This window comes from Polypterus senegalus, chromosome 15 (assembly GCF_016835505.1).
Source record: "Polypterus senegalus isolate Bchr_013 chromosome 15, ASM1683550v1, whole genome shotgun sequence".
Lineage (NCBI taxonomy): Eukaryota > Metazoa > Chordata > Cladistia > Polypteriformes > Polypteridae > Polypterus > Polypterus senegalus.
In genome coordinates this window covers 127224421-127250829 of record NC_053168.1, presented here as the reverse complement: position 1 = coordinate 127250829, position 26409 = coordinate 127224421, and the positions used below count along the sequence as shown (strand labels likewise).

Below are 26409 nucleotides of genomic sequence, written 5' to 3'. Positions count from 1 at the left end.
GTAGGCTCTGGCAGTGCTCATCCTGTTCCCCTTTGCCCAAAGGAGCAGATCCGGTCTGTCCTGCTGATGGGTTAAGGACCTTCGAGGGTCCTGTCCAGCTCTCCTACAGTATCTGCCGGCCTTTTTCCTGGAATCTTCTCCATGCCCTTGAGACTCTGCTGGGAGACACAGCAAACCTTCTGGCAATGGCATGTGTTGTTGTGCCATCCTGGAGAAGCTGGACTACCTGTGCCACCTCTGTAGGGTCCAGTAGTGACAGTGACCGTAGCCAAATGCTAAACGAGTGACAAAACAGATGAGGAGGGAAAAATGTCATTGGCCTCTCTCCAGCTGTTAAACGATTCATTTCTGTTTTGGGGGGTCGTCTCATTGTTGCCCCCCTAGTGCACCAAACTGATGGACAAGCCCCTCTGCTACTTCACTGACCAGCTCAATAGCCCAGAAGGTTCACTGACTTGATGCTGTACTCTCTTTTAAAAAGGGTTCCTTTCATTTTTTTGAGCAGCATACATACATGTGGAAAGTTGTGTGAAAAAGTAAGTGCACTCCATCTTTAATTAAACCATATGCGTAGAAAAAGTTGATGTGAAAAAAACTGACTTACATTTATTCATTGAGTAATAAACAGATGTGCAATTTCTGTCCAAGACAAAAGTAAGCCCCCCTTGGCTCTAGTAGCTGGCACTGACCCCTCAAGTAGGCATTTCCTAGAACTGCCTAGCAGTACCAGACAGTGACTCCTCCATGCTGAATTCTGTGTGATATTTCAGAGGTGTCTTGCATGCAGAAAGCCTTTCAGAATCAATCAAAACCAAATCAATGGCCGGGGGATTCATCTGAGGTCAAGTTGAATGCCCCACCTCATGGGCATCATGTTGGGCTCCATTGGTCTCGCCAGCATCACAAGTTGCTTGCTGCTCGTCCCCTGACGTTTACTGTTCATTTGCTAAGCGAGAGTACCCGTAGTGTGTGTGCCGCTTGTATTTATTAAAACAAGAAGAACTGTGCCTTTTATTTCTGCACTTAGTCCTCATCATAGCGGCGCCAAAGGTGTCAGCTCATTTCCACTGGCGTAGCTTAATCTGATTTGGGATGATCTCGTTATCATAAAACTGCCGGCGTCATTACCAGCCTGTTCCAGCTGCATGGTGCCCATACATATAATTAAGGGTTGTTCTGCTTTAATTTGGGAAAGGAATTGCCGATGTGGTGGCTTTCTGGGTACGGATATTAGCATAACAATAAACAGATTGGAGAGAGACAGTGGTTAGAAGATATCATCCAAATTTGCTTCTCCCCATGGCACTAAAACTTTGATTTATTATTCATTGTTGCCAATTTCAAAAGTAATACAAAGCAAATATTTCAGTCCCTGCTGCACTTTTATGGTGTTTGTGTAAGAGCAGGTAGAGGAGACCCGGGTGTGTTTTATAAGTCCAGAATCAAATTTCATAATGTGCCCACCTCCCTGGAACTGGATTTAGCAGGTTTGATACTGGATGGAGGGGCTTGTTAAGGTCGTTACTCCCTAGGCCTGGCACTGCCCATGTTAGTGCTTTGCTAGATGGTGCACCACCAGGTTAGTCTTCTTCTTCTAGAGCTATTCCCATTTTCAAGTGGGGTCTCTATATTGGACAATCCTCCTCAACTCTCATCTGGCATATACTTCCTCGCCTCACCTCTTTCTCCTCCAGGTGCCCCCATCTTACAGTCCATCCACTTTTTCTTTGGTAGTCCTCTGTTTCTTTGTCCTAGTGCCTCAATATCATGATTCTTCTCCTCAAATTGTTTTCCTCTCTTTTTATTTCATGCCCATACCAGTTTTGCCTTCTTTCCTGTTGTGAATAACATAGTGGATGGACTGGCATCCTGATTGGGATGGGAGCCAACTCCTTACTTGGCTGGGATGCCATAGCAGAAGATCAACACGAATGGTGGCACAACCTGGTTGGGATGGGATTTGGGTCTTGCCCCAGTTGGACAGGCAGGAAAATGGATGGACTGGGTGGACGTAAACTATCAACAGGATTTCACCCCCTCAATGCGAGATGTGACCCCCGGGGTTCACCCCTTAATGGAGTATGAGGGGTCAAAGATATGGGACTCAGTAATATTGGCATTGGAGTGTCATTTTAAACTCTGTTGAGGTTGGCTATCATGAATATGATCATATTTTTGATTCTTTACGGTGGTCCTAGCCCCGTAAGAGCCACTCCCAAGATGTTATCAAAATGTCCATGTGGGGTATCATTTCAGACTGTTACATGGTCACGGATTATGAATATGAGGTTATTTTTGATTTTGAATCCTTTACTAGCCCTGTATGGACCTCTGTCAGCACGGGGAAAAGACAAATTTCTGTGCTGTTCTGTTCGAGAATATTAAACTGAAGCACACATTTTAATAGTTGAAATATTTGACATAACAATTCTCGTTTCTTATGTGCGTCTACCTCGTGAAGTAAACCGTGACGTCTTCTCGGAAAACTTCACATTTTTAAACGATTGCATTCATCATCATAAACACGCCCCCAACACCCAACAAAATACATTCAAAAAGTCTACATTTCCACTCGTAATTTCAACCAGTTTACATCAAATTCACCTTCAGCTCACAGCGGGTAATTACTTCATTTCACTTTCCATTCCCGATCATTGTTACACACACACACAAATATGTACAAATGTACAAAGAAACGCACAATTCAAAGGTCATTCACATAAGAAACACAACAAAATGTCCAAGGTAAAATGGTGGATTGTCCAGATGTCTTGATGCGATAACAGAATCCCCTTAACGAGGGGTCTCTAACATTTTGCACGCGAGCTACAGGTAACTCGCAAACCCCTTTCCAAGTAGCTCGCCAAACGGTTAATGAATCCTACATAAATTTGAAAACTTGATTAGTCAAATTAGGGGTGAGCGATCTTTCCAAAAAATCGTATCATGATCCACAATCTGAATTGCAATCTCTCTTTTCAACGTGGCAGACACTTAAGAGAATATCCAGACTCAAACTCCTCAAGACCTAAGTCACACTTTATTTGAAATATCAAACAAAGTTGAATTCAATTGTTCTCTCGTTTGCTAGCTAAGCTGAGATAAGGTACACACCCCGAGGCTGACACGTGAGTAAAGAGGGCCCCCCCCCTCCCCTCGGCCTGTTGCGTGGATTACGGATTAGCGCAAATAAATCAGTACGGCAAGCAACCTCTCATACTTAGCGAAACGAGAGAAGTCGCAAAATTTAACCGGAATGTTCAAGCAAATTCTAGAGAAAAACCGGTCAAAATCCGTGAAGTAGTTCTCTCATTCGCTAGCTAAGCAGAGGTAAGGTACACGCCCTGAGGATGGTGCGTGAGTGAAGAAGTCCCCTCCTCTCGGTTTGTTGCATGTCCCTCGGATTTGCACAAATAAATCGGTACCATAAGCGAACTCTGATACTTAGCGAAATGAGAGAAGTCGCAAAATCAACCGGAATGTTCAAGCAAATTACAGAAAACAACCCGATCGAAATCCGTGAAGTAGTTCTCTCGTGAAAAGCAGACAGACAGAGAGACGATGGATTTTTTATCTATCTATATATATAATTCACTAAGGCAAGACACCCATGGAAAGCATGCCGGAAGGGGCGTGGATTCACTAAGCCGCCGACAAGTAAGACGCCCATGGCGCACGCAGGAAGGAGCCACGCCCACCAACTCTAAGACCATTGGATACGACGACAACTCGCAGAACCACGGCCACCAATCTTTTCATTCACCTACAGTCGTATACACAATGAAGTGAGCAGTCTTTAAAAACCGAGTTTTCGGTTACAACGCACGACCGCATGCACCATAGCAAACTGTTTTACACGCTACATACAGCGATTCGCATTCCGCGACAAACATGCGTCGTCTTAGGTGCTCCTGAACTTTGTACACACCTCGCTACTACCGTGGTCGGGTGTATTGGTGGATTATATATAGAAAGGCAGCCAAAACCGCACAGAGCAGTGAAAAGTCTACGTGAGTCACGGGTGCATCTGGACTGCGCACAGACGACAACGACTCGAGTGACGAGTTAGAGGTGGGCACATGAGCAGGCAGTGCATGCTGGATGAGAAATCAGCAGACTAGCATGACGGAGGGAGCGGAGTGGCCTTCCTTCTCCTCTCGTTCCACCCTGAGCGCCACACGGACGATTGTGTGTTGGTTCGTTCCGTGCATTGTTACAATGTTGCTTTTCTTGCTGATTTATTACATTACCGATTTTTCAAATGTTAATTTTCTCCCTGTGCTTAAAAATCATTAAAAAACCGGCCTGATTATGCGGGGTATGGTACGCCGCGGGTTGGCTAGTATTAAATATTAGTAAACCTTCAAAATAATGTGCAGTTAAAGTCTCAACAGCATTTCTGGAGCTTAGTAGAGTCCGATAACTCTAAAAATCTTCACCAAGCAGCTCTGAAAATGTCTGCATACCTCGGTGAGTCTAACATGACTGTCCTGAAATCAAAGTTCAGAACAAGACAGACAGACGAACATTGAAAGGACTCCATCTGAGTGAACCTGAGGGGCTCCACTCCACCACACACCTCAGTGCCAGTCATCTGACGAGCTGAAAACCACGTCACACATGCGACTGGACCTGTGAATAAAGTGACATGGGACAAAATGACAAAGGAATAAGTCCGATCTGCGGATTTGGAATTGCATTGCTTGGTTTTGACAGCATTCATGTTTGATTTCAGTAGTGTGAGATACACAGACACACAAAATGCACTGGCAGGTGAACTTCAATATTCTTTTGTGATGTTTTAATGCAAAATGTGAGTTGTGGACACCAATCTTTTGTAAATGTTCAGGTAAAACGAGCGCATTCAGTTTGTTTGGGTTGAAAGAAGCTATGAGAAGAAACGTTAGAAAACATGAGGAGCTCTCAGACGTTTTCATTTCGTAAAAGTAGCTCTCAGGGTGGGAAAAAAGGTTGAAGACCCCTTGAGCTAAACAGCAACTCCATGGGCAAATGGGAGAGCGGGATGACGCTGCTACAAGAAGAATTTCCATTTCACCTTCATTCAACGACTGGCGCAAAAAGGGTCTTTTAAAGTTGTGCAGGTGGGCGCCTCACTTAGCTCATCCTTGACGACGGCGGGTTAGTCGTTCACCTGTTTGATTTTGTCCTCCTCTTTTCTCCTTTTTGTTTTTACCCTCAAAAGCGTGAGATCTCGGTGTGAAAGAAAATGTAACCGCTTGCAAGCTGTGAAGTGTTAAAGGGTGTTTTATTATAACGGCAGGTTATTCATACAGGCAGGCGTCTGTCATAAGATAAGGTGAAGGAAGCTGAACTTGGATAACTTCCTTCTTTAGGAACGCGTCTGTTAGACACAGGAAAGATGACTTTTCCTTCTCGGGGGGGCCCTCTTGACACGCACACAAAAAAGAAACGGTTGGTCGAATTGATGAAATGCTTAGATGCTGTTTCATAAGTAACGGGGAGGAGGTGGTGGTGTGGTGTTAGGATCAGCCGCTGATACGGCGCACTGCCACGCCCACCACATGACGAACCAACTCAGGACCCCCGGGTTAGGACCCGAGTGCAGCCATGCAACAGGTGACACCTCAGCGCTACACTAATTCAGAGGGAATGGAACCAGTGTGAGGTTTTTATATGGTGGCCGCAGTGCCAATTCTGCCACCAACCCCCAGCATTTGGAATATTAAAAGGCGATTGAAACCGGGAACCTTTGCTCCACGTACTCCTCCGTGACTGAATAAAGACTGATTGATTGAACTATTCCTGTCTTCCTCGGTGGGGGGTTACTTCCACAGTTTATTTGGCGCCCGAACAGGGACAGGTCCGAGTCCGAGCAAGGGATCCACAGAGGACCAACGAGGTAGTTATGACCGGTGAGAAAAAGTTAGGACTGGCTGGTCCCCGGGCTGGGAAACTGTGATCCTCAGTTCCCTTCCTGTCAGGAGAACCCGATTGAAGGTGCGAACTGCAGACAGGAACAAGACTGGTGACCGGTGAGTACTGCTTTACCGTCCAGGAGACGTACTGGGGTGCGCTTCTTGGAATGAGACGGAGTCCTCAGTATACTTGGAATTAGAAGGGAGAGGTGGAAGTTTAGCAAAAAGGGAAAGTACCTCCCGGTCGGGGAATCACTAAAGTTAAAGGACACTGAGCAGTATGAAATGTGAAATTATTAGTGGGGTGCTGGGAATGCTGAGTTAGTACACTCCATGGGAAGAGACGGAGTCTTTTTTAGAGGCTCGGAATTAAAACAAAAAAAGAGGAACAGATAGTTGGAAAGCACCGTCAAGTGGGAGAGCGAGATTCTTCACTCGGGTTAAATCCCTGTCTTCCTCAGGGGGTTACTTCTACTTTGCCATTTGTGTCCGACGTCTCCCAGCGGGTTCTCTCCTTCTCTTTTCACATTTGGTGGTCTGACCTCCTATTGGCCATTGGCTGGAATGGCCCCTGATGACAAGAAGAGGTGACCAGATATGTAAGACATTATACAGATGCGACACAGTAGATGGAGAACGCAAGAGACACCTGAGAGGTATATGGAAACAGCAGACTGGCACTAGCGTAGAATAAACAGATATGCGCACAGGGGATTCATTGCATATCCACACCCCTTCCTTTTTCACACGCTTTTATTACATTGTAAAGTTCATTTTAAATCGATAAAGTTGCCAGTCAATCTACACTCAATAGTTTATAATAACATCTAAAAACAGGTTTAAGAAAGGTTTGCACACTTATTACAAATCAGAAATGCAAATCTGCCATTCCTAGAGGTGTTCATGTTCTTAATTCAGTACTTTCTACAATTCGAGTCTGAGTGCGAGGCGAGTCTCTGCCTGCTTTGCCCTCCTAGATTTCTCTCATTCTTCCTGGCAGATCCTCTCCAGCTCCATTAGATTGGGTGAGAAGTGTCCGTGAACTGCCATCTTCGGGTCGTGCCACACCAGTTCTATAGGGCTGAGGTCGGGGACATTCAAGGAGACTCAGAGACTTGTCCCGTAGCCACCCCAGCATTGTCTTGGCGGTATACTTCAGGTCATCATCGTGCTGAAAGGTGACCCGTCGCGCCAGTCAGAGGTGGTGTGGTTCTCCTCAAGGACACCTCTGGATTTGATCGCATTTGTTCTTCCCTCAGTTCTGACCGATCACCCTGTCCCCATAGCTTGATGCTGCCACCAAGCGTGAGATCTCAGCACTTGTGTCCGACGTCTCCCAGCAGATTCTCTCCTTCTCTTTTCGCATTTGGTGGCCACTGGCAGGAATGGTCCCCGATGGCCACTCTTGAAGGGTGATGCTGTCGATCGCCTCCTCCTCACTCTCAGTTCTCAGTCCAAACGTTAAATGTGTTTGACAAACGGCACACATCCGATGGACTGCTTACGTGGCACAATAGCCTCAGTGGTGTTGCATCGCACAATGCCATCCACAAATAACAGGCACCACGGGGGCCCAGTCTGCTATCCCCGTAATTAGAGGAAAAAGAGTCGGACATGCTGGTGGTTCTTGATGTAACCCAACTCTCTCTGTTGTCACTTGTGTGTTGGCCTCCTCATAAATGTCCTCCCTTCTTTCTCTCACACCTCCACATTTCTTGCTGCCACGTTAGTCCTTTTTATTTATTTTTTTATTTCTTTATTTTTTTTATTTTTTTGTACTTGCTGTTGCCAAAGGCTGATTGATTATATTTTCACTGTTGGTTTCAGACAAGCAGACAAGAGCAGTGAAAGCCGTTTCTGCAAAACATAGCCAGTGGTACTTGAATGCGGTGATGTCTGTCAGGCGGTAAAGCTGCTTGTTCTGTAATGCTCTTGGGTCACTGAAATATTGATCTGCCGCTTGCTGATGATGCGCCCGTCCGATACTCGACAGTCATTTTAGCAGGTTTTTCAGCACATTACGCCTTTCGGCCTGTCAAGGTTGAGCCTTTATAGTGCGGCTACATCATTAGCATCTTTCCACATACATGAAGAAGAAGTGCAATGACGTTACCGGTCAAGGCGGCTTGTCGGCATGCTGTAAAATGAAATATAACATCCAATATCAAACCAGATTACAGGGTTTGTTTTTACTATTCCCGTTCTGTCTTTTATTATCATAATCGATACTTCTTTTAGCCACAAGATGATAGCCGATAGATTAAGATAAATGGTCTTTTCAAATCTGTCACAGCTTTTGGAAAATGAACGAAAAAAACTTCCAAGCACCGACTTCTGTTAGAAAGCGGTTTCCAATACTGATGCTAACCTGTTATGGATTTTACTCAAATGTCTTGACAAGTAGCACTTTTAGGGGGAGTGGCATGTTAACACGCTCGTATCATCCAAATCGGGGTCTCTCTCTCAACATCCAAGTACTGCAAGGGTTAATTGTGCAGGACCCACGGACAGGCCGCGGCAGCAGATGTCCCATAGAGAGATGGGAAAGGCGCTATATCATGAAAATCTAATAAGACAGGATCAAGCGCGGGTCAGGCACATGCCAAACGAAATCTCTCAGTCCAAATATTTGTTTTCAAAGGTTTAGTGAAAAGTCAAGGCAGACAGTCCACACGAGAATAAAGAAAAAGGGCGTTAAAAAAAATGGGGAAAAAATGTTTCTTCTGGGCTTCTGGAGAGATTCTGAGCTTTAGAAATGTTTTGAATCCCCCTAACCCTAACCTCTACTTCACCACAATTTGATCGTTCTGTGGACTTCACGGCTTGTTTTATGTCTTAACTTGCAACGTGAATTGTGGGAACTTCTACACACAGGTCCAGGCGTGCCAGGGAATTTAATGTGCCACCGGTGGACTCCGATCAAGTTCTAGAAACATCTCAAGGAGAATTCGAGCAAAACGGGACGCACCTGAGTACAAGTTGGAGTTCCACAGCAAAGCATCTGAATGCCTCTGTTAATCAATCAATCAATCAATCAATCAACATTTATTTATATAGCACATATTCATACAAAAAAATGTAGCTCAAAGTGCTTTACAAAATGAATAGAAAAATAGAAGACACAATAAAAGATAAACATAAGTCAACATTAATTAACATAGAATAAGAGTAAGGTCCGATGGCCAGGGTGGACAGAAAAAACAAAAAAAAACTCCAAAGGCTGGAGAAAACAATAAAATCTGTAGGGGTTCCAGACCAAGAGACCGCCCAGTCCCCTGAGATTAATGAGAGGTTGATGTGAGGTGAATGAGGTTAATGAGAGATTTGAGTTTTGGATTTTTGATCAAATTTCCAAACTTTTCTTCAGACGTGTCCTCACTTTGTCATGATGAGTTTTTGATTAGGTTTGTAATGGAAGACCCCAAATCCACTACCAAGACTATTGCCTTGGCTAACCTAAGGCTTCTCAAGATTATAACAAGCCATACTCCTTACAGATAGTCCTTTTCCCCCAAATGACGAAATAACAGGCACTTCAAGACAGCAATGTAAGTTCAAGTGCAGCTATATCGACAGTGGATGAATAAATAAATACACACACAAGAACAGGCAAATGCTTTATCTATCTATTAAAATATAAAAAGCCAAATCCCACCGACTCACTCATCACAAAATCTCCTGAACCCTGAGGACTTGAAATTTGGAATGTAGGTTACCCTTGGCCCATAGGTACTTGCTAAGAAGCATTTTTAAAAATTTCATGGTCCAAGCACGTTCTGTCTGCATGTCTGTCCGCTTTTCACAAGACAATTACTTCACGGATTTAGATCTGGTTGTTTTCTAGAATTTGCTTCAACTTTCCATTTGATTTTGTGACTTCTATCATCACACTAAGTACCAGCGTTCACTTGCAGTACCAATGTGTTTATGCAAATCCAAGAGAGTGGCTGTGGGCTGTAAGGCGGCTCGTGGCCCCAGTCTGAGGTGGTGTGGTTCTCCTCAAGGACTTCTCTGGATTTGACTGCATTCATCCTTCCCTCAGTTCTGACCAGTTTCCCTGTCCCCATAGCATGATGCTACCACAACATTGTAGGGGTGGTATTAGGCTGGTAATGAGCAGTGCCACAACTTCACCAGACATGGTGCTTGGAGTTCTGCCCAAAATGTTCACAATTTCTCTCATCAGGCCAGAGAATCTTGTCCCTCAGGCTATCAGAGCCCTTAAATGCTGCCATGTGCCTTTTAATCAAGAGTCACTTCTATCCAGACACTGTACCATAAAGGGCTGTTTGATGGAGCACTGCTGAGATGGTTGCTCTTCCAACAGGGTCTCCCATCTCACCAGAGGAATTCTGAAGCTTATTGGCATGACTGTTGGGTTCTTGTTCACCTCCCTGGTCAAGGCCCTTCTTGCCAGGTTTAGCTGGATGGCCAACTCTATGAATAGTCCTGGTGGTTCCAACCTTCGTCCATGTCACAATTATTAAGGCCACTGAGCTTCCGGAGACACTCTGAGCTTTAGAAATGCTTTTCACACACCCCTAACCCTAACCACAATTTCATCACTCTGTGGACTTCATAGCTTGTTTTATGTCCTAACATACAGTGTGAATTCTGGGAATTTCTACACACAGGTCCAGGTGTGCCTTTCTAAATGACATCCAGGGAATTCAATGTGCCACTGCTGGGCTCCGGTCAAGTTCTAGAAACATCTCAAGGAGAATTCAAGTAAAACGGGACGCACCCGAGTACAAGTTGGAGTTCCACAGCAAAGCATCTGAATGCCTCCATTAACAAAAATATCAGTTTTGGATTTTTAATCAAATTTCCAAACTTTTCTTCAGACATGTCCTCACTTTGCCATGATGGGTTATTGACTAGATTGATGGGATGAAAAAATGTTTCTTCTCTAAACTTAACTCTTCTTGTCAAACTTAACGATGCTTTACTTTGCCTTCAGTACGCTCTAAACGTAGGGCACTGCAAGCTCAACAGAGCAAGTTGCGTTACACCCTACTGGGCACATTAAGTCACGTGTGCCCTCCATGCCTTACAGGTCACTAACTAAGTCTAATCTGTAGTCAGTGAGTCAAGAAATGGTGAGAATATATCAATTCAGTTTGTGGGGGTTATGAGAACCTCCTATAGACTAGGGACTAATATGTAGGCAAACATTTAATAGAACTTAAATAACTAGCAAATGGCTTACACTAGAAATAATAGGCATGAGAGAGAGAAAGAAAGAAAGAAAGACAGAGAGAACTTGATGAGAAAAGCACCACAAGAAACAGAGAAAGGTCATCACAAACGACAGAGATCAGTAGAAAAGGCGCTATATAAAGTAACTGATAGGTATATAGAAACAACAGATTGGCATCACAGATAATAAACATGTAGGTGTGTAGGAGCAGCACCATATAATAGATAAGAAAGGTGCTATAAATATCAAGATAGGTGAATAGATCAGAAAAACATTGCCGATAGAAAAGGCACTATATAACTGATAAGAATATAAAAATAACAGAAAGGTGTTCTATAGAACAAGTAAATAGGCATCACTGTAGGAGGGGCACCAGATGTATTGTAGATGCCACACAGGGCGGCTGGGCATCCTGCACAGCATCAAGGTGAATTCTTTCCCTGTCCGAGTAAAAGAAGGACTTATGATTCATGTCCTGATTGGGATGCCCAAAGACTACTGGAACTGGCAAGCGAGGATGAAAGGGAGCAAGCAGTTCATCCCCCATTATGCTAGGTGGCAGTGTCCCTCACACAGAGTCCCAGTTTGGACATCTGCAGGGCTGCATGGGAGTTTGAGTTCTGGAGACTGGCTGTTTGCCGAATGGGGTCCACCTGTATCAATTTATCACCCCCGCACCACCTAACCTTTGGCTCGACTGTCGCTAACCTCCAACCTTCCTCTTGGGCATCATATATATATATATATGTATATTGTGAGCACTGTCACAAGCGGACGCGGCTGCTCTTCTGAAACCCCCTCTTAAACGGTATTTCAATGGGAAACAAACTCACTCTTACACCTCCTGTTTGCGGGATCATCTGCAGGCTTCAGACATGTCCTCACTTTGTCACGATGGGTTATTGACTAGATTGATGGGCAAAAATGTCAAATGTTTCCATGTAAAATGAAGTCGGCAACACAACAGAGAGTGCGGAACGTGAAGGGTCTGAAAACCTTGTGGATCCACTGCATGTGCTGTGCGTCTGAGGAGAGACGCACTCGTTGGTGGGCGCACGTCAGACCCTCCCGACAGTAGCGCCAGTGACACACGTACAGAGCGAGGGGCTTCACTCGCAGGGGAAATCGTTTTTTCTTTCTTTTTTTTAACTCTTGCAGGAGCCGACGCGGTCAGAAATCAGACGTGCAGATTCATCCGTCTCCGGGGCTGTGATCCATGAATTCACTCCACGAGCTCGATAACAAACAGTCTGTAGCAAGTTGGGTATATCTGACAACTCAATTTGTTCAATATATTTTTACTTCTCTTTATTCTTACTGTCTCGTGTATTTTAATTAAAGTTCACCGTGTGCCAAGAACTCCGAACAGTTGCCTTCATTACAAGGCTGTCATGAAAACAAGAACACTTTAGAAATGCAATTTGTGTTCGCTGAGAGAGAGAAAGAGACGCACTGCACTCTGCCTGGCCGGGCTGAAGTGGAGAAGACGAAGCGACTTTAGAAATTATTATTGCGGGCCCAGTGACCCCCTAATGTTGTGTACTTTTGAATCTGTTGTTTCCATTATGTTAGTCATGTCAACGCCACATACTGTATTTACCAGACAGGAATCATCCTTACGTGTCTCACCTATTGGTTAGCTCTCGTTCTTCAGTCGATATTTTCACAATTAATATTTAAGCAGAAGGGTTTATTATTACGGTGATCACAGCCTACAGAACACACACAGCGTGACACAGAGCACTTATTGTGTAACGCGAGTAGAGGTGCAGTGGCCAGAAAAAGTTTGGGAAACAATGGCGGTTGGGGATTTGTCACCAGGTGGAGAAAAGGTGAGGCGTTGTTGTCTATCAGAAACTCTGTGCTGCCCTTTGACAGGTGGCATTAAGTGAGAATCGCATGGTGATTGGGAAACTGTGAACAAAAAACAATAGTAGTGATAGGTCACCCGTATAATGTGGCCCTTATCACAGAAATAAATAGTATATTAATTCACATCGTCGGGGTATTTATTTCTTACTAGCTGTCCCCTACGGCTTCGCCCATGTAGTTGTGAAACAGGACAAGCTTGAAAAACCTATTAAAAAAAATGTCATTTGTATTGAGAAAACACGTGACCATGATATCTCTGCCAATCAGCAGCTACCCTCTAAAACACACACAGCTCTGATCAGTCTCTCAGAAGCATCAAACGTTACTCCTTTGTCTGCCGAACAAACAGGAATTGCTAGCTAAGTGGAGGCCAGGTGCGCTCCAACACGTGGCGAGAGGTAGAGGATCTCGAACGGAGGTTGGCGCCTGAGTGAGGAGCCCCGCCCCACTCTCCTTGGACCACAGTGTCTCTCTCTCTCTCTCTCTCTCTCTCTCAGATTTGTGCATATAAGTCGGTGCCGTAAGTGAACTATGATACTTAAGGGAATGAGAGAAGTCGCAAAATCAACCGGAATGTTCAAGCAAACTATAGAGAAAAAACAAAAAGATCTAAATCCGTTAAGTAGTTCTCTTGTGAAAAGCAGGCAGGCAGACAGACAGGACGCTAGATGGAGTCTTCCCTGCAGCATAGAAGTGCCCCGGATTCCCACAGGGCATCATGGGAGATGGAGTTGGGCATCACAACCCTGCTGGGTACCAGGCGTGCCACCGTGCAATGCTGCAGGGAGACGTGGGGATTTTTATGTCCCATATAGCCCGGAAGTACTCCCAAGTCACGAGGACGGAAGAACAGAAGTACTTCTGGGCTGAAGAAAAATACAAGTCTTCATCTGACCCGGAAGTGCTATTGATCACATGAACAGAAGGACAGGAGCACTTCCGGGTCAAGAACTATTTAAAGGACTAAGTGGAGACCCAGCAGAGAGCCAGAGTTGACAGGGAGTGTGACAGAGCTGCTGGGAGTAGAGGAGAAATATGATTATTGTATTATTGATTTGTTTATTGTGGTGGTTGTGGTGCTTTGTAGCACAATATTGAGAAAAAGAAGAAATTAAAATAATTCCTGGTGCTTTCACCTGGTGTCTTGGACATTTGTCTGTGGGGCTTGAGGAGCGACAGCGCCCTCTAGTGTTATATCTATCTATCTATCTATCTATCTATCTATCTATCTATCTATCTATTATATAGTGCCTTTCCTATCTATCTATCTATCTATCTATCTATCTATCTATCTATCTATCTATCTATCTATCTATTATATACTGCCTTTCCTATCTATCTATCTATCTATCTATCTATCTATCTATCTATCTATCTATCTATCTATCTATCTATCTATCTATCTATCTATCTATCTATCTATCTATCTATTGTAGAAAAGAATGTTCTTGAAGTTGATAATTTGCATATATTTTCTCTCATGGCCAAAGCCTTAATGACTGCATTTCTTAAAACAATGGCCCGTTTAGCCCTCTAAAAGTACAAAGTGTCCTTGACTGAAGTTTTTAAGCTTAGCAGCAAGATATTGGTGGTTTATGGCTGCAAAGAGGAAAAGAATACATTATACAGGCGAGGGCTTTTTATAGTTTAACCCTTACTATACTAGCGAGCATTAGGATATAATGCTTATTTTCCTATATACTTATGATTCTCTTTGAATATATGCAAATCATCAAGTTTAAGAATAGTCTGTTCTATATCTATCTATCTATCTATCTATCTATCTATCTATCTATCTATCTATCTATCTATCTATCTATCTATCTATCTATCTATCTATCTATCTATCTATTATATAGTGCCTTTCACTCTATCTATCTATCTATCTATCTATCTATCTATCTATCTATCTATCTATCTATCTATCTATCTATCTATCTATCTATCTATCTATCTATCTATCTATCTATCTATCTAAATAAATAAATATGCAGGCTCAGTGAATAAATTCCTGAATTCCACGCTCTTCTCACTGCTCTCCAGCTCGTCTGATTTTCCCATCTTTTGTGTTTCTTTTTTGCATCACCAGAATATAACTTAGAGCCCTGTGAGGACCCGGGCACACCTAAATTTGGCAAGCGTCTGGGCTTCAGCTTTGGCATTGGAGACTCCTTAACGTTTTCCTGCAACCTGGGCTACCGTCTGGAGGGAGCGTTGGAGATCATTTGCCTCGGAGGTGGTCGCCGGATGTGGAGCGCACCTCTCCCAAGGTGTGTGGGTACGTGGTCAACTGCTTTCATTTGATTTGCTCTCTTCTATTAAGGCTTTTAGATGTTTTAAAGTGACCTTTTAAATTTGATGAAATGCCTTTCAGTTGGATGAGCCACATTTTAGTTCTTGCTCTGTGATTGCATGCTTGTTACAGTTTATGAAGATTTCAAATGCATTCATTATTCGAATATTTCCTTTAATGATGGTAAATTACTATATAGGCAACTGAAATCCTTTAAAAATATCTGGGGATTGTAAAATAACTTAAAAAATGTTTGTCTTTGGCTTTAATTACAGCTATTCCAAAGTGAGTGGTTGAAGAATCAAACTCTAAACGTTTTATAATTATCTGCATCAATGAAAACCTTGCAATGCATTTCACTGGCGCACGTCGGCTGTGAATTATTTTTGTACCGTTGAGCACAGTTTTCAAGTTCACGTCTGTGTTTTACGTTAGTTTGCTTCTCTTGATCTCTGATTTGTCTTAGACAATGAATTGTGTAACTTCTAGCAGAGTTTTTTTAGCTAATTATTTTGTGATTTATAGGCTTTTGACACGCATTTTGATATTACAAACCTGACGTTTATGTGTTTTTCTGCACATTCATAAAGTTTGTCATTTATTAACATTTTATCGTGTTGCCATTTTGGTAGCCGCCATTTTGTGAATCCCGTTGCCGTAACGTGTTCTACAGTTGCTGGGGGCGTGTTCACAGAGGTCGTGACTCTGACCTCGTCAGGTCAAGGGGTTAAAGGTTGACTCGAGTGTTTTATCCGAGTTTTACAGATAAGCTGGGAATCGCTTTGTGAAAGGCCGTTTTGCTTCATTTTCCAGGTTAATGAATTCTTGCCTTTTTGACTTTGAGCTGTTAATCACATTTTGGTTTTAATGAGAGAATCTTTTTTAATCTTCCCAGTTTCTGATCTCTTCCTATTGGTTCTGACTTCTGATTTCCCAGTATGTTTGAAACGCAGGATTGGCCTTCGTTTCCGACTCTGACTCGGGTAGATGGTTGTGTCCTCCACTCCAATCTCTGTCAGGTTGGCAAATTGCAGTGGATCCTGGTGGTCTACCACAAGAGGACCCCATAAGAGATTTGGAAAAAACATGAATTTGTGAGATTTGCATTTGCTATCAGGTTGGGAAGGAGGAGGATTCCTTAGCTCTGTGACCACACGGGGGCGCCCATGAACCCAAACCACTGACACACCAGCACTTGACACCCATTTTTATTTATTATGAAGAAGTCAGCACATAAGCAACAGCAACCAACCACAGTTAATCAAACTCGCGTCTCTCCTTCAAGTTTTGCCTGCTGCCTCCCGACTCCATCTTCTCGATGTGAGAGTGGTGGGCTTCTTTTTAAGCCGAACCCAAGAATGCTTCTGGTGCCACCCTGTGTCTTCCTTGGAACACTTACACTTACTCACATATATAAAAATAGGGAGGTCCTCCCCTGACAACGCCCTCTACTGGCACCCAGGGACTCCTGACAGGGTTGTAACTTCCGGACTCCAACTCCCATGGTCCCCTGTGGGTGTCCCTACTGGGCTGCCACATGAGGACCACTTGCACCTGCTGTACTGGAGATGGCACTGCTACCAATTCCCAGGTGGCCAAAGCCACCTATTAGTGTGGCAGAGCAGCAAATAATTTCCTTATCCATCAGGCCAACTCATCTGTTCTTCCATTTTGGCCTCCTGTCCAGGCAAGAAACTGACTTCCTTCCCAGCCTGTTCTCCTCCTACCAGCTGAAAGACCACCTTCTCTCCTTTTGTCCACCTTACTGAGTTCCACAGCCTTCCAGATGAGCTGCGTGTCAGCTACACTCGTATCAGTGATATATGGAGTGGCACAGGAAATGGCCAGTTAAGCTTTTATAGTAAGAGAAGCGAAAAACAAGTTAATGTATACATGTGAAATTGCCGGCACATTGAAATATTTATTGAGCAGTGATGCGGGCTTGACTTGATAGACCAAGAGTCACGGACGGGCAACCTAATCAAGTTCTAATGCTTTTTATTGTCACAAGGGGCTCGTCATACATGGTGCCACATATTGGATAATAAAGGGCGTTAGAAAAGCGTACTGAGAAATGAGCGGCCTACAGGCATTCGGAGCCTCCATTGACGGCTCTTTGGTTTCATATCTGTCTGCGGGGAGCCTCTTTTATGATCTCGTTACCTGACCGTAGTCTCCAGCAGTGACATTAGCTCCAGACTGTAAAGTTCTCTCTTTAGTTCCCTGGTCCAGACAAGCCCTCCGCGGCTTCACATATGGAGCTCTCTGAAAGAACTCAAGACCTCCACTCCATCCCGATGACAACAAAGTATCATTTGAAGGGGTGACCAATGATTAAACCAAAAGCTCTCGGGGTCTTTAGTAGGACCCTGACGCTCACTTCCGGGTGGTCCACCAGTTTTCACACCAGTCAGAAATGTGTTTTCGTTTTTTAACAAACTCGGACATCTTAAGAGTTGATCTTCATTTAGGCAGGACCTTTAGATAAAGGCGACGTCATTGAGAAGAGAGCAGTCAACTTTGGACTTGATGAACACCTCTGTCTTTTTCTTGGGTGGAATGAAGTAAATGACCCCTTGGCTCTAAAAGCTGGCGTTGCCCCCCCATCGACTTAACGTCTCCTGCAACTTTCTGGCAGTATCTGACTTTGACTCCTCATTGCAGAACTCTGATGTTTGACGGGAGTATTAACACTAGAATTACCAGATCCTACAAAAAAAACTCGTAGATCCGTCCCACCTTAAATCACTTCGCACCACTTTGTCAGCGTCTTTTGTCCTGTAAATGTGTGGATAAGCAGCAAGCAACTAGCAGTTTGCTATCACATCCCCTACCAGCACACAGTTTTCTCAGCTCAAGTCTGTTTAATTGCGTGTCAGTTGCTGAGAGTTATATAGAGTGAGTCAAGCAAAATCACACCTTTTAGAAATACTATATCGTTATTTGAAACACTTGTATTTCATGTGTTCACGTGTCTACAACAATCTATGTACAGTAAACACATCGTTACAACAGAAAGGTTTTTCATGTTTTAGTAATATTTGACAAAATGTCGACATTAAGTGTATAATGTGTGAAGCCTGAAGTCCAAATATCAAGGAAACACTTTCACAAAAGGTACAAATATAACAGAACAAGTGGGCTTTAATTTAAAAATATAACTGCAGGAAAACGGGTTAGGGTGGGACATTGACATGCATTTGCTACGACTGCTTCGTTGGCGCAACAGTATCAGCTGTTGACTGGTGATCAAAACTTCACGGGTTTGATCCCTGACGAGTACGTTTTGAGAACTGAGCTGCTCGTATTCTTACTATTTTAGAATAAAAACATACATTTGATTCCAGCCTGTAACAGCCGATGTAATTTATGATCCTTGTAAAGGTTAGCTTTGTTAATTTTATTTTTTTTATAATTCAGTTTCATTCTCTCAGTCGCGTTCACGATCCTACCCTACCCCGCCCCATCTGACACTGCTGTTTTCACATAAAGATAATGACTTTACGTTGTAGGAAGTAAGTAACTAAATCCAAATAAGTAACATTCGATCTGGCTTTTATGTAAGTAACATATAAATGTTGATGTACAAGCATAACAAAACAAGAGCACTTTTATTCAAGACTATAACTGAAGAAAAAAGAAAGTCACAAGTACACTGCACAGCTTCCTGTGTTTGAGCGGCATGGGCATGCTCAAAAAATACACGTGTGATGCCACGAAAAGTGTACACAGACACTTCAGTTCGCAAGCATTGGTACGAGAATGCGATCAGACTTCTTTTTAGGGCACATACACCGTCCTTGGTTTATTTAATTACATCCTACAGCCTAAAGTCACAAGTATAGCACGTCTTTATGTGAAAAAAAAAACCAGCAGTGTCAGATTAGGGTAGGATCGTGAACACGACTGAGAGAATGAAACTGAATGATAAAAAAAAACACAAAGCTATCATAAACCATAAACAGACTGAAATCAAATGTATGTTTTCATTCTAAAATAGTAAGAATAAAAGCAGCTCACTTCTCAAAACGGACTCGTCGGGGATCAAACCCGTGAAGTTTTGATCACCAGTCAACAGCTGATACCGTTGCGCTGCATAAGCAATCGTAATAAATGCATGTCGATGTCGCACACTAACGCAGGTTGTTTTTCTGCAGTTATATTTTTGAATAAAAGCACACTTGTTCTGTTATATTTGTACCTTTTGTGAAAGTGTTTCTTTGATATTTGGACTTCAGGCTTCACACATTATAAACTTCATGCCTACATTTTGTCACTTATTACTTAAACATGAAAAACGTTTCTGTTTTAACAATGTGTTTACATAGATCGTTGTAGACATGGAACACACATGAAATGCAAGTGTTTCAAACAACAATATAATATTTTTAACAGGTGTCATTTTGCTTGACTTCTCACTCTAAACCACTCTAAGCAACTGACACGCAGGTAAGCAGATTTGAGTTGAGAAAACTGTGCAGGGTGAGGGAGATGTGACAGCAGGCTGCTGGCTGTTTGCTGCTTATCAACACATTTAAAGGACAAAAGACGCTGACGGAGAGGTGCGAAGCGATTTAAGGTGGGATGGATCTACGAGTTTTTTCGTAGGCTCTGGTAATTCTAGTGTTAAGTACTCATCCCGTTTCAAACCAAAGCCATTCCAGAAACTTCTGTTGTATTCTCTTTAGCCATCCCTTGGGTCGCTGTCATGTTACGAGGTCCACTTTCAGCTGAGCTCAAGTCTTTTGCCGGAGGGTCTCAAATGATGCTCAGGCCTCCAGTGCAGTGAGGGATTCCCAGTGGATTCTGTTAGGGTGGGATGCTCAGGCCCTTGTGTGTTCTTCATGGTTCTGCTCTGGGATGACACTTGTGTAAAATGTCTGCATTCAGATGTGGCTTTCTAGGGACTCCCACACTTTGGAGACAACTGGTGTTCCCTTACATGGCAGTGTACCGACTGACCACACACTAAACTACTAAGAATCACCCTGTGTGTGCTACAAAAGATGCTATAAAGGTAGAGATCCATTGATCGTGTCATTGATTTGTGACGCTTGACTGCTGGGATAGCAATGAGCGTCCACATCCTTAAACCGGCTGAACTGACAAAGAAAATGCACAGACGAATACGCAGACATTTCTGCCATCTGGCCTGTCAAAGGCACAGCAGTTAAACAGCAGGATTCACTTCTATGCATGTTGTAGCAATCATCTTATCTGTGGTCTGAAGCAGCCATTGATCGCACTCGCATCCAGCCGGCCCGGTGGTAGTTATTAGCTTGTCAGATCGGGTCAGCTGTGCTCAGAATTTAGCTGCACATCAAGACGGGATCTCATTATTATTAGATGGCCAGAATATGGCAGCAAGAAAAAAAAAAACAAAACACATTGATTCACGTAGAAATCTTGTATCTTGAAACAAGCCTTTCAGCTCAGCTTCTCAAGAACTCAAGAATGGACGTTGTATGGAGGCTCCTTAATGGTACACAAACATTTAGTGGCCTTTCTCAGATCTGTGCCTCAACACAATCCCGTGTCTAAGCTCTGCAGGAAGTTTCTCCAACCTCATGCTGGTGGGACTTTCTATAGATGGACAGGTGCCACCTCATACCTTAACCTAACAGGCCACATTATGTCACACGTTTCTTTTGAAATAACGACTGAGCAAAGGCTGGACATGCATAAAGCTGAGTTGATCGCCTGGCTGTATGTTTGTTGAGTCTTAACTCAAACACAAGTTTACAGATCTTCATGAAATTCAGAAGATAACTCAGGGAGAGTCCGACTTAGAATAAAAGACACATGGCCTCTTGATGCCCTCACCCTAACCCTAAGTCTAACCCTGGCGAATCAGGTGTTGTTGGGTTTCTGCTTATCAGTCAGCTCCCTCCTTTAGGATGTCTTATCATGCGGGACGTTTCAAAGTAGCAGTTGCTTCTGTGAAATGATTGGACAGACACAGGAAAAGGTTGGGGGCAGCCACAAGAATGGCATTTGAGGGTGGAAAGTGGGGCGACCGGCCTAGGCCTAAGGGGGCCCCACTTTTGAGGTCCACATGTCCAGTTCAAGACGATTTGTCAAGTTATATTCGCCAGTTATATTTTGATAAAGTCCGATGGTGTTATCTTGCCCGTATACTTGAATTAGGCTGTCAGTATTGAAAAGTTGGTTCCATAGAGCAGGTCTCCGCAGACTTCAGTCCAACAATAGAACCATCATGGTAGGCAAAGATGGCGGTTTTAAAGCCGAGTAGGGGAAGTGATGCCATCAGGGCAGGAACCGGAAGCAATGTCCTCGAGTCCAAGTGAAATTTCCCGTGGTTAGTCTACCAATGAAAAAATGGGAGGATGAGTGCACCCTGCCACCCCCTGGTCTGGCATGGAATTATCCCTTTGTGAGCCCTTCAGCTGCCTCCCATGCGCACGTGTGGGACACCTCATATTAAACAGTCCGCAGTGGACTCCTTGTCACTGATGCTCTTTTCTTGTTAGTTTGACCAAAATTTTGAGTCTTTCCTTGACTGGTCCATCCAGCGAAATCTGAAGACAGCGGAGGCACATAACTCCTGTTACCCTGCCAAGTCCATGCTTGTATGGGGTATCGGGGTCATTTATTTTCTTGTAAATGTAAAACAGTTAATGAAATAAATAATTTTGCATTAGTAATTTGAAATCTTATATGGTTAATTTATTTAAAATGTTCATTGTCACATTTGACCATATTCTGTTAAATTTGGAGACCATGTCCTTCACTGTTCTGGTTAATGAAGATGACTTGATTGTAGAAAGGCTGATAAAAACATACATATCTTTAAAGTTCCTGCCATGGATTCCTCCATTTACATATCTAATAGGCCCCAAATCTCACTGTCACTTGTCCAGTGACTCAGATATGTGGAGTGCAATTAGTTCATTAATGCACAGTAATAATCTCAATGGCTGACTTTAGAACTTCGAAGCTGCTGGTCACTCAGTGTTCTTCTCACGTATCCATGGCAACTCGCAAAATGTAGGAGGCACCCTGGAAACCAACTTGGGCTGGAAAAGGTAAGAGAACTGCTTCCTTCATTAAGAACTCATTTTGTACTTTTCCTTTTTATACCGTCTATTACCGCCTTTTTTTAATTAATATATTTAAGATGGAAAACCTCATTATGCTGAGGAATATACATCTAAAATGGTCACATTTAAAATCATTATGAAACTGATTTAATCCAGTTCAGGGACAGAGGTGGGCTGGTGTCTATCCTACCAGGTTTGGGTGCCAATTCAGAAACCATAGATAGACAGAAAAGGCGCTATATACTCACCTAAAGGATTATTAGGACCACCATACTAATATGGTGTTTGACCCCCTTTCGCCTTCAGAACTGCCTTCATTCTACGTGGCATTGATTCAACAAGGTGCTGAAAGCATTCTTTAGAAATGTTGGCCCATATTGATAGGATAGCATCTTGCAGTTGATGGAGATTTGTGGGATGCACATCCATGGCACGAAGCTCCCGTTCCACCACATCCCAAAGATGCTCTATTGGGTTGAGATCTGGTGACTGTGGGGCCATTTTAGTACAGTGAACTCATTGTCATGTTCAAGAAACCAATTTGAAATGACTCGAGCTTTGTGACATGGTGCATTATCCTGCTGGAAGTAGCCATCAGAGGATGGGTACATGGTGGTCATTTAGGGATGGACATGGTCAGAAACAATGCTCAGGTAGCCCGTGGCATTTAAACGATGCCCAATTGGCACTAAGGGGCCTAAAGTGTGCCAAGAAAACATCCCCCACACCATTACACCACCACCACCAGCCTGCACAGTGGTAACAAGACATGATGGATCCATGTTCTCATTCTGTTTACACCAAATCCTGACTCTACCATTTGAATGTCTCAACAGAAATCGAGACTCATCAGACCAGGCAACATCTTTCCAGTCTTCAACTGTCCAATTTTGGTGAGCTCGTGCAAATTGTAGCCTCTTTTTCCTATTTGTAGTGGAGATGAGTGGTACCCGGTGGGGTCTTCTGCTGTTGTAGCCCATCCGCCTCAAGGTTGTGCGTGTTGTGGCTTCACAAATGCTTTGCTGCATACCTCGGTTGTAACGAGTGGTTATTTCAGTCAAAGTTGCTCTTCTGTCAGCTTGAATCAGTCGGCCCATTCATTCTCCTCTGACCTCTAGCATCAACAAGGCATTTTCGCCCACAGGACTGCCGCATACTGGATGTTTTTCCCTTTTCACACCATTCTTTGTAAACCCTAGAAATGGTTGTGCGTGAAAATCCCAGTAACTGAGCAGATTGTGAAATACTCAGACCGGCCCGTCTGGCACCAACAACCATGCCACGCTCCAAATTGCTTAAATCACCTTTCTGTCCGATTCTGACATTCAGCAACTGCCATGTGATTGGTTGATTAGATAATTGCATTAATGAGAAATTGAACAGGTGTTCCTAATAATCCTTTAGGTGAGTGTATAATCAATAGATAGCTGGATATGAAAGGCACTATATAATAGATATATTGATAGTGTCACGGCCGGGACGCCTGGATAGTCCCCGTACATGGACAATATTACTCCTCGGCCACAAGAGGGCAGCCGCCCGGGCCTATTTGGGGGCCACAAGGAGGGACCTGGGACACTCATGAGAGGACGTGGCCACCGCCAGGGGGCGCCTGGACAGTGAGGGAATCCTGGATGGCAGCACTTCCGCCACACCAGGAAGCGCTGCCGGAAATAATTCCAAGAAGACCCGGAGTGCTTCCAGGTGCTTTCCTGAGACTTCCGCCACACCAGGAAGTAACGTCAAGGGGAGCACCTGGGGCTCATCCGGGTCATGGTAAAAGGGGCCGCCTCCTTCTAGTAGATGAGCCAGAGTTGGGAGGAAGGAGACGAAGCTTGTGAGGAGGAGGAAGGAGGTCAAAGAGAAAGAGAGAAAGAAGAAGAGAAAGAGGAATAAAGGAAGAGAGTTGGTGAGAGAAGGCATTGTGGTGCTCAAAAATAAAGGAGTGTGCTTTGGACATCCTGGTGTCAGTCTGTCTGTGTTTGGGGGTACGTTTTCCACAATAGATAGATGTGAAAGACACTAGATAGACATGAAAGGCACCATATAATAGGTAGATATATTGATAGATGTGAAAGGCACTAGATAGATAGACATGAAAGGCACTATATAATCGATAGATAGATATGAAAGGCACTATATAATTGATGGATAGATAGATATGAAAGGCACTATATAAATGATAGATAGATGTGAAAGGCACTGGATAGACGTGAAGACGTGAAAGGCTCTATATAATTGATAGATAGATATGAAAGGCGCTATATAATCAATAGATACATAAACAGATATGAAAGGCACTATATAATGGACATTTTAGCATAGTTTGCAGGATTAGATAGATAGATAGATATGAAAGGTTCTATATGATCGATAGTCACCTTCTTCCTCCTCAACATCGTATAAGGCACTATTTAATAGAGAGAGAGATTGAGAAAAGCACTATATGATAAAGAGACCATGATATATTTGTATATAAAAGGCACTCTTACATAGATAGATGGAAATGCACTATATATAACAAATAGACAAGAGAAAGGGAAAGATGCTGTATGACAGGTAGATAGATACATAATAACACTCTTTAATAGATTGATAGGTACAGTAGATAGAAAATGGCACTGATAGATAGTGTCAACAGCAATCCTTTTTTTAATTGAAATAATAAACAAATATAATTAACAGAGATTACGGTATTTTCCATTCTTGGATACTCAATTATAGGCTCACAGACTTACATCTTTTTCCAAACCGCGTCTCTGAATGAGTGCGCGTCTTCAGCCAGAGGACTAAATATATAGGAAGTGTCTCTGAAGGGGCGGGGCTTAAGCCATTATGGGGCGTGGTCATCTAAAGCCTACCCTTTGGAACTGCAGATATGAATGAAGATGTTGTTAGTAACAGCGGCTACCCTCATCCCAGGGTGCAATTGTTAGCCTTGGCAGAGCTCTGAAGGTGTCCCCTAAGTGTGTCACAATGGATAGATAGATGTAAAAGGCACTATATGATAGATGGATGGATGGATGCCCTGTATGTCCTCTCCATATCCTGGGTAGACTTTATCACTCCATGACCCTCTAATAGAAAGCAGACTCTCCTTTACGTGTCCACAGACAATACACACATGATTAACACGCTGCTTGTTTATTCATTGCCAGATTTTTCATAGGTAGCTGTCATGAATTACAAAAAATTTTCATTTAACACATTTTATTTTTTTACTATAACACTGTCAAAGTGACAATAATTACTAAAAAATCCTTGAAAGTAATCAAGTCAGTTAATTATGTAATATTCATGCTGATGCATGCAGGTAAGTTTGAAAAATGAATCTGGATTAAGAAAAGATAATCTTCAGGTCATACAAGACTCATCAGGCTCACAGAGACAGATCCCGACGTGAAGTCCATCAATCATCTGTGTTTCGGTGGATGCTTCAATATTCGAGTATTGCCAGGAGCTGAGTGCAGGCGAGTCAGTGTGCGTGCAGTTTGATTTTTGACTGTAGTGATACTAATTGTGTTGTGCTCACCTAGGCTCATTAAAAAGACATCTCGTCATCTGGGACCAAAAGGTTAAAATTGAGTTTTAGATCCAATGAAGGGAAATTGCAATCTGAAGACCCTGTGGCATGTCTCTCCCCGATGCTATTAAAGATGACCTCGCGCTGTTCCGTTTGCCAGCCAGTCCGTCTGGTTTCAGTCTATCGGTCGGCTGGTTGTCCACGAGGCCTCCTGTTAGCGAGACGACTGCCTCTCTGAGGTTTCTTATCACTGTGGAGTTTTATGCCTCCATTAGGAAGCAGCAAACGTGCTGTTGGGTTTAGCATTTGCCCTTTGCTGTGCAGTCAGTGGGTTTAAACCAGGAATACCTGAGGATTTTCCATTAATGAAAAGTAAAGAGTCTGAAATAAGGATTAAAATGAAGCCATATCATCAGAACTGGGCATAGCATTTATTTGTGTTCTGTCCCTGTTTATTCATGTGGTTGTAGTGGGTCGGAGATGATCCGCCATTTATTTCCAAATAATATTATAAATAAACCAACATCAAAGGATGGTCTTCTTATAAATTGGGGCAGAGTCAT

General features: G+C 43.3%; 1 protein-coding gene across 1 annotated transcript in view; it reads left to right on the top strand.

Moving 5' to 3' along the window:
• csmd3b (CUB and Sushi multiple domains 3b) overlaps positions 1 to 26409 on the top strand; it is a 1150768-nt gene that overhangs the window by 886481 nt on the left and 237878 nt on the right. The window contains 1 exon segment of the mRNA XM_039737543.1: positions 15059 to 15247. Within this exon segment, the coding sequence (XP_039593477.1) occupies positions 15059 to 15247 (189 nt within the window).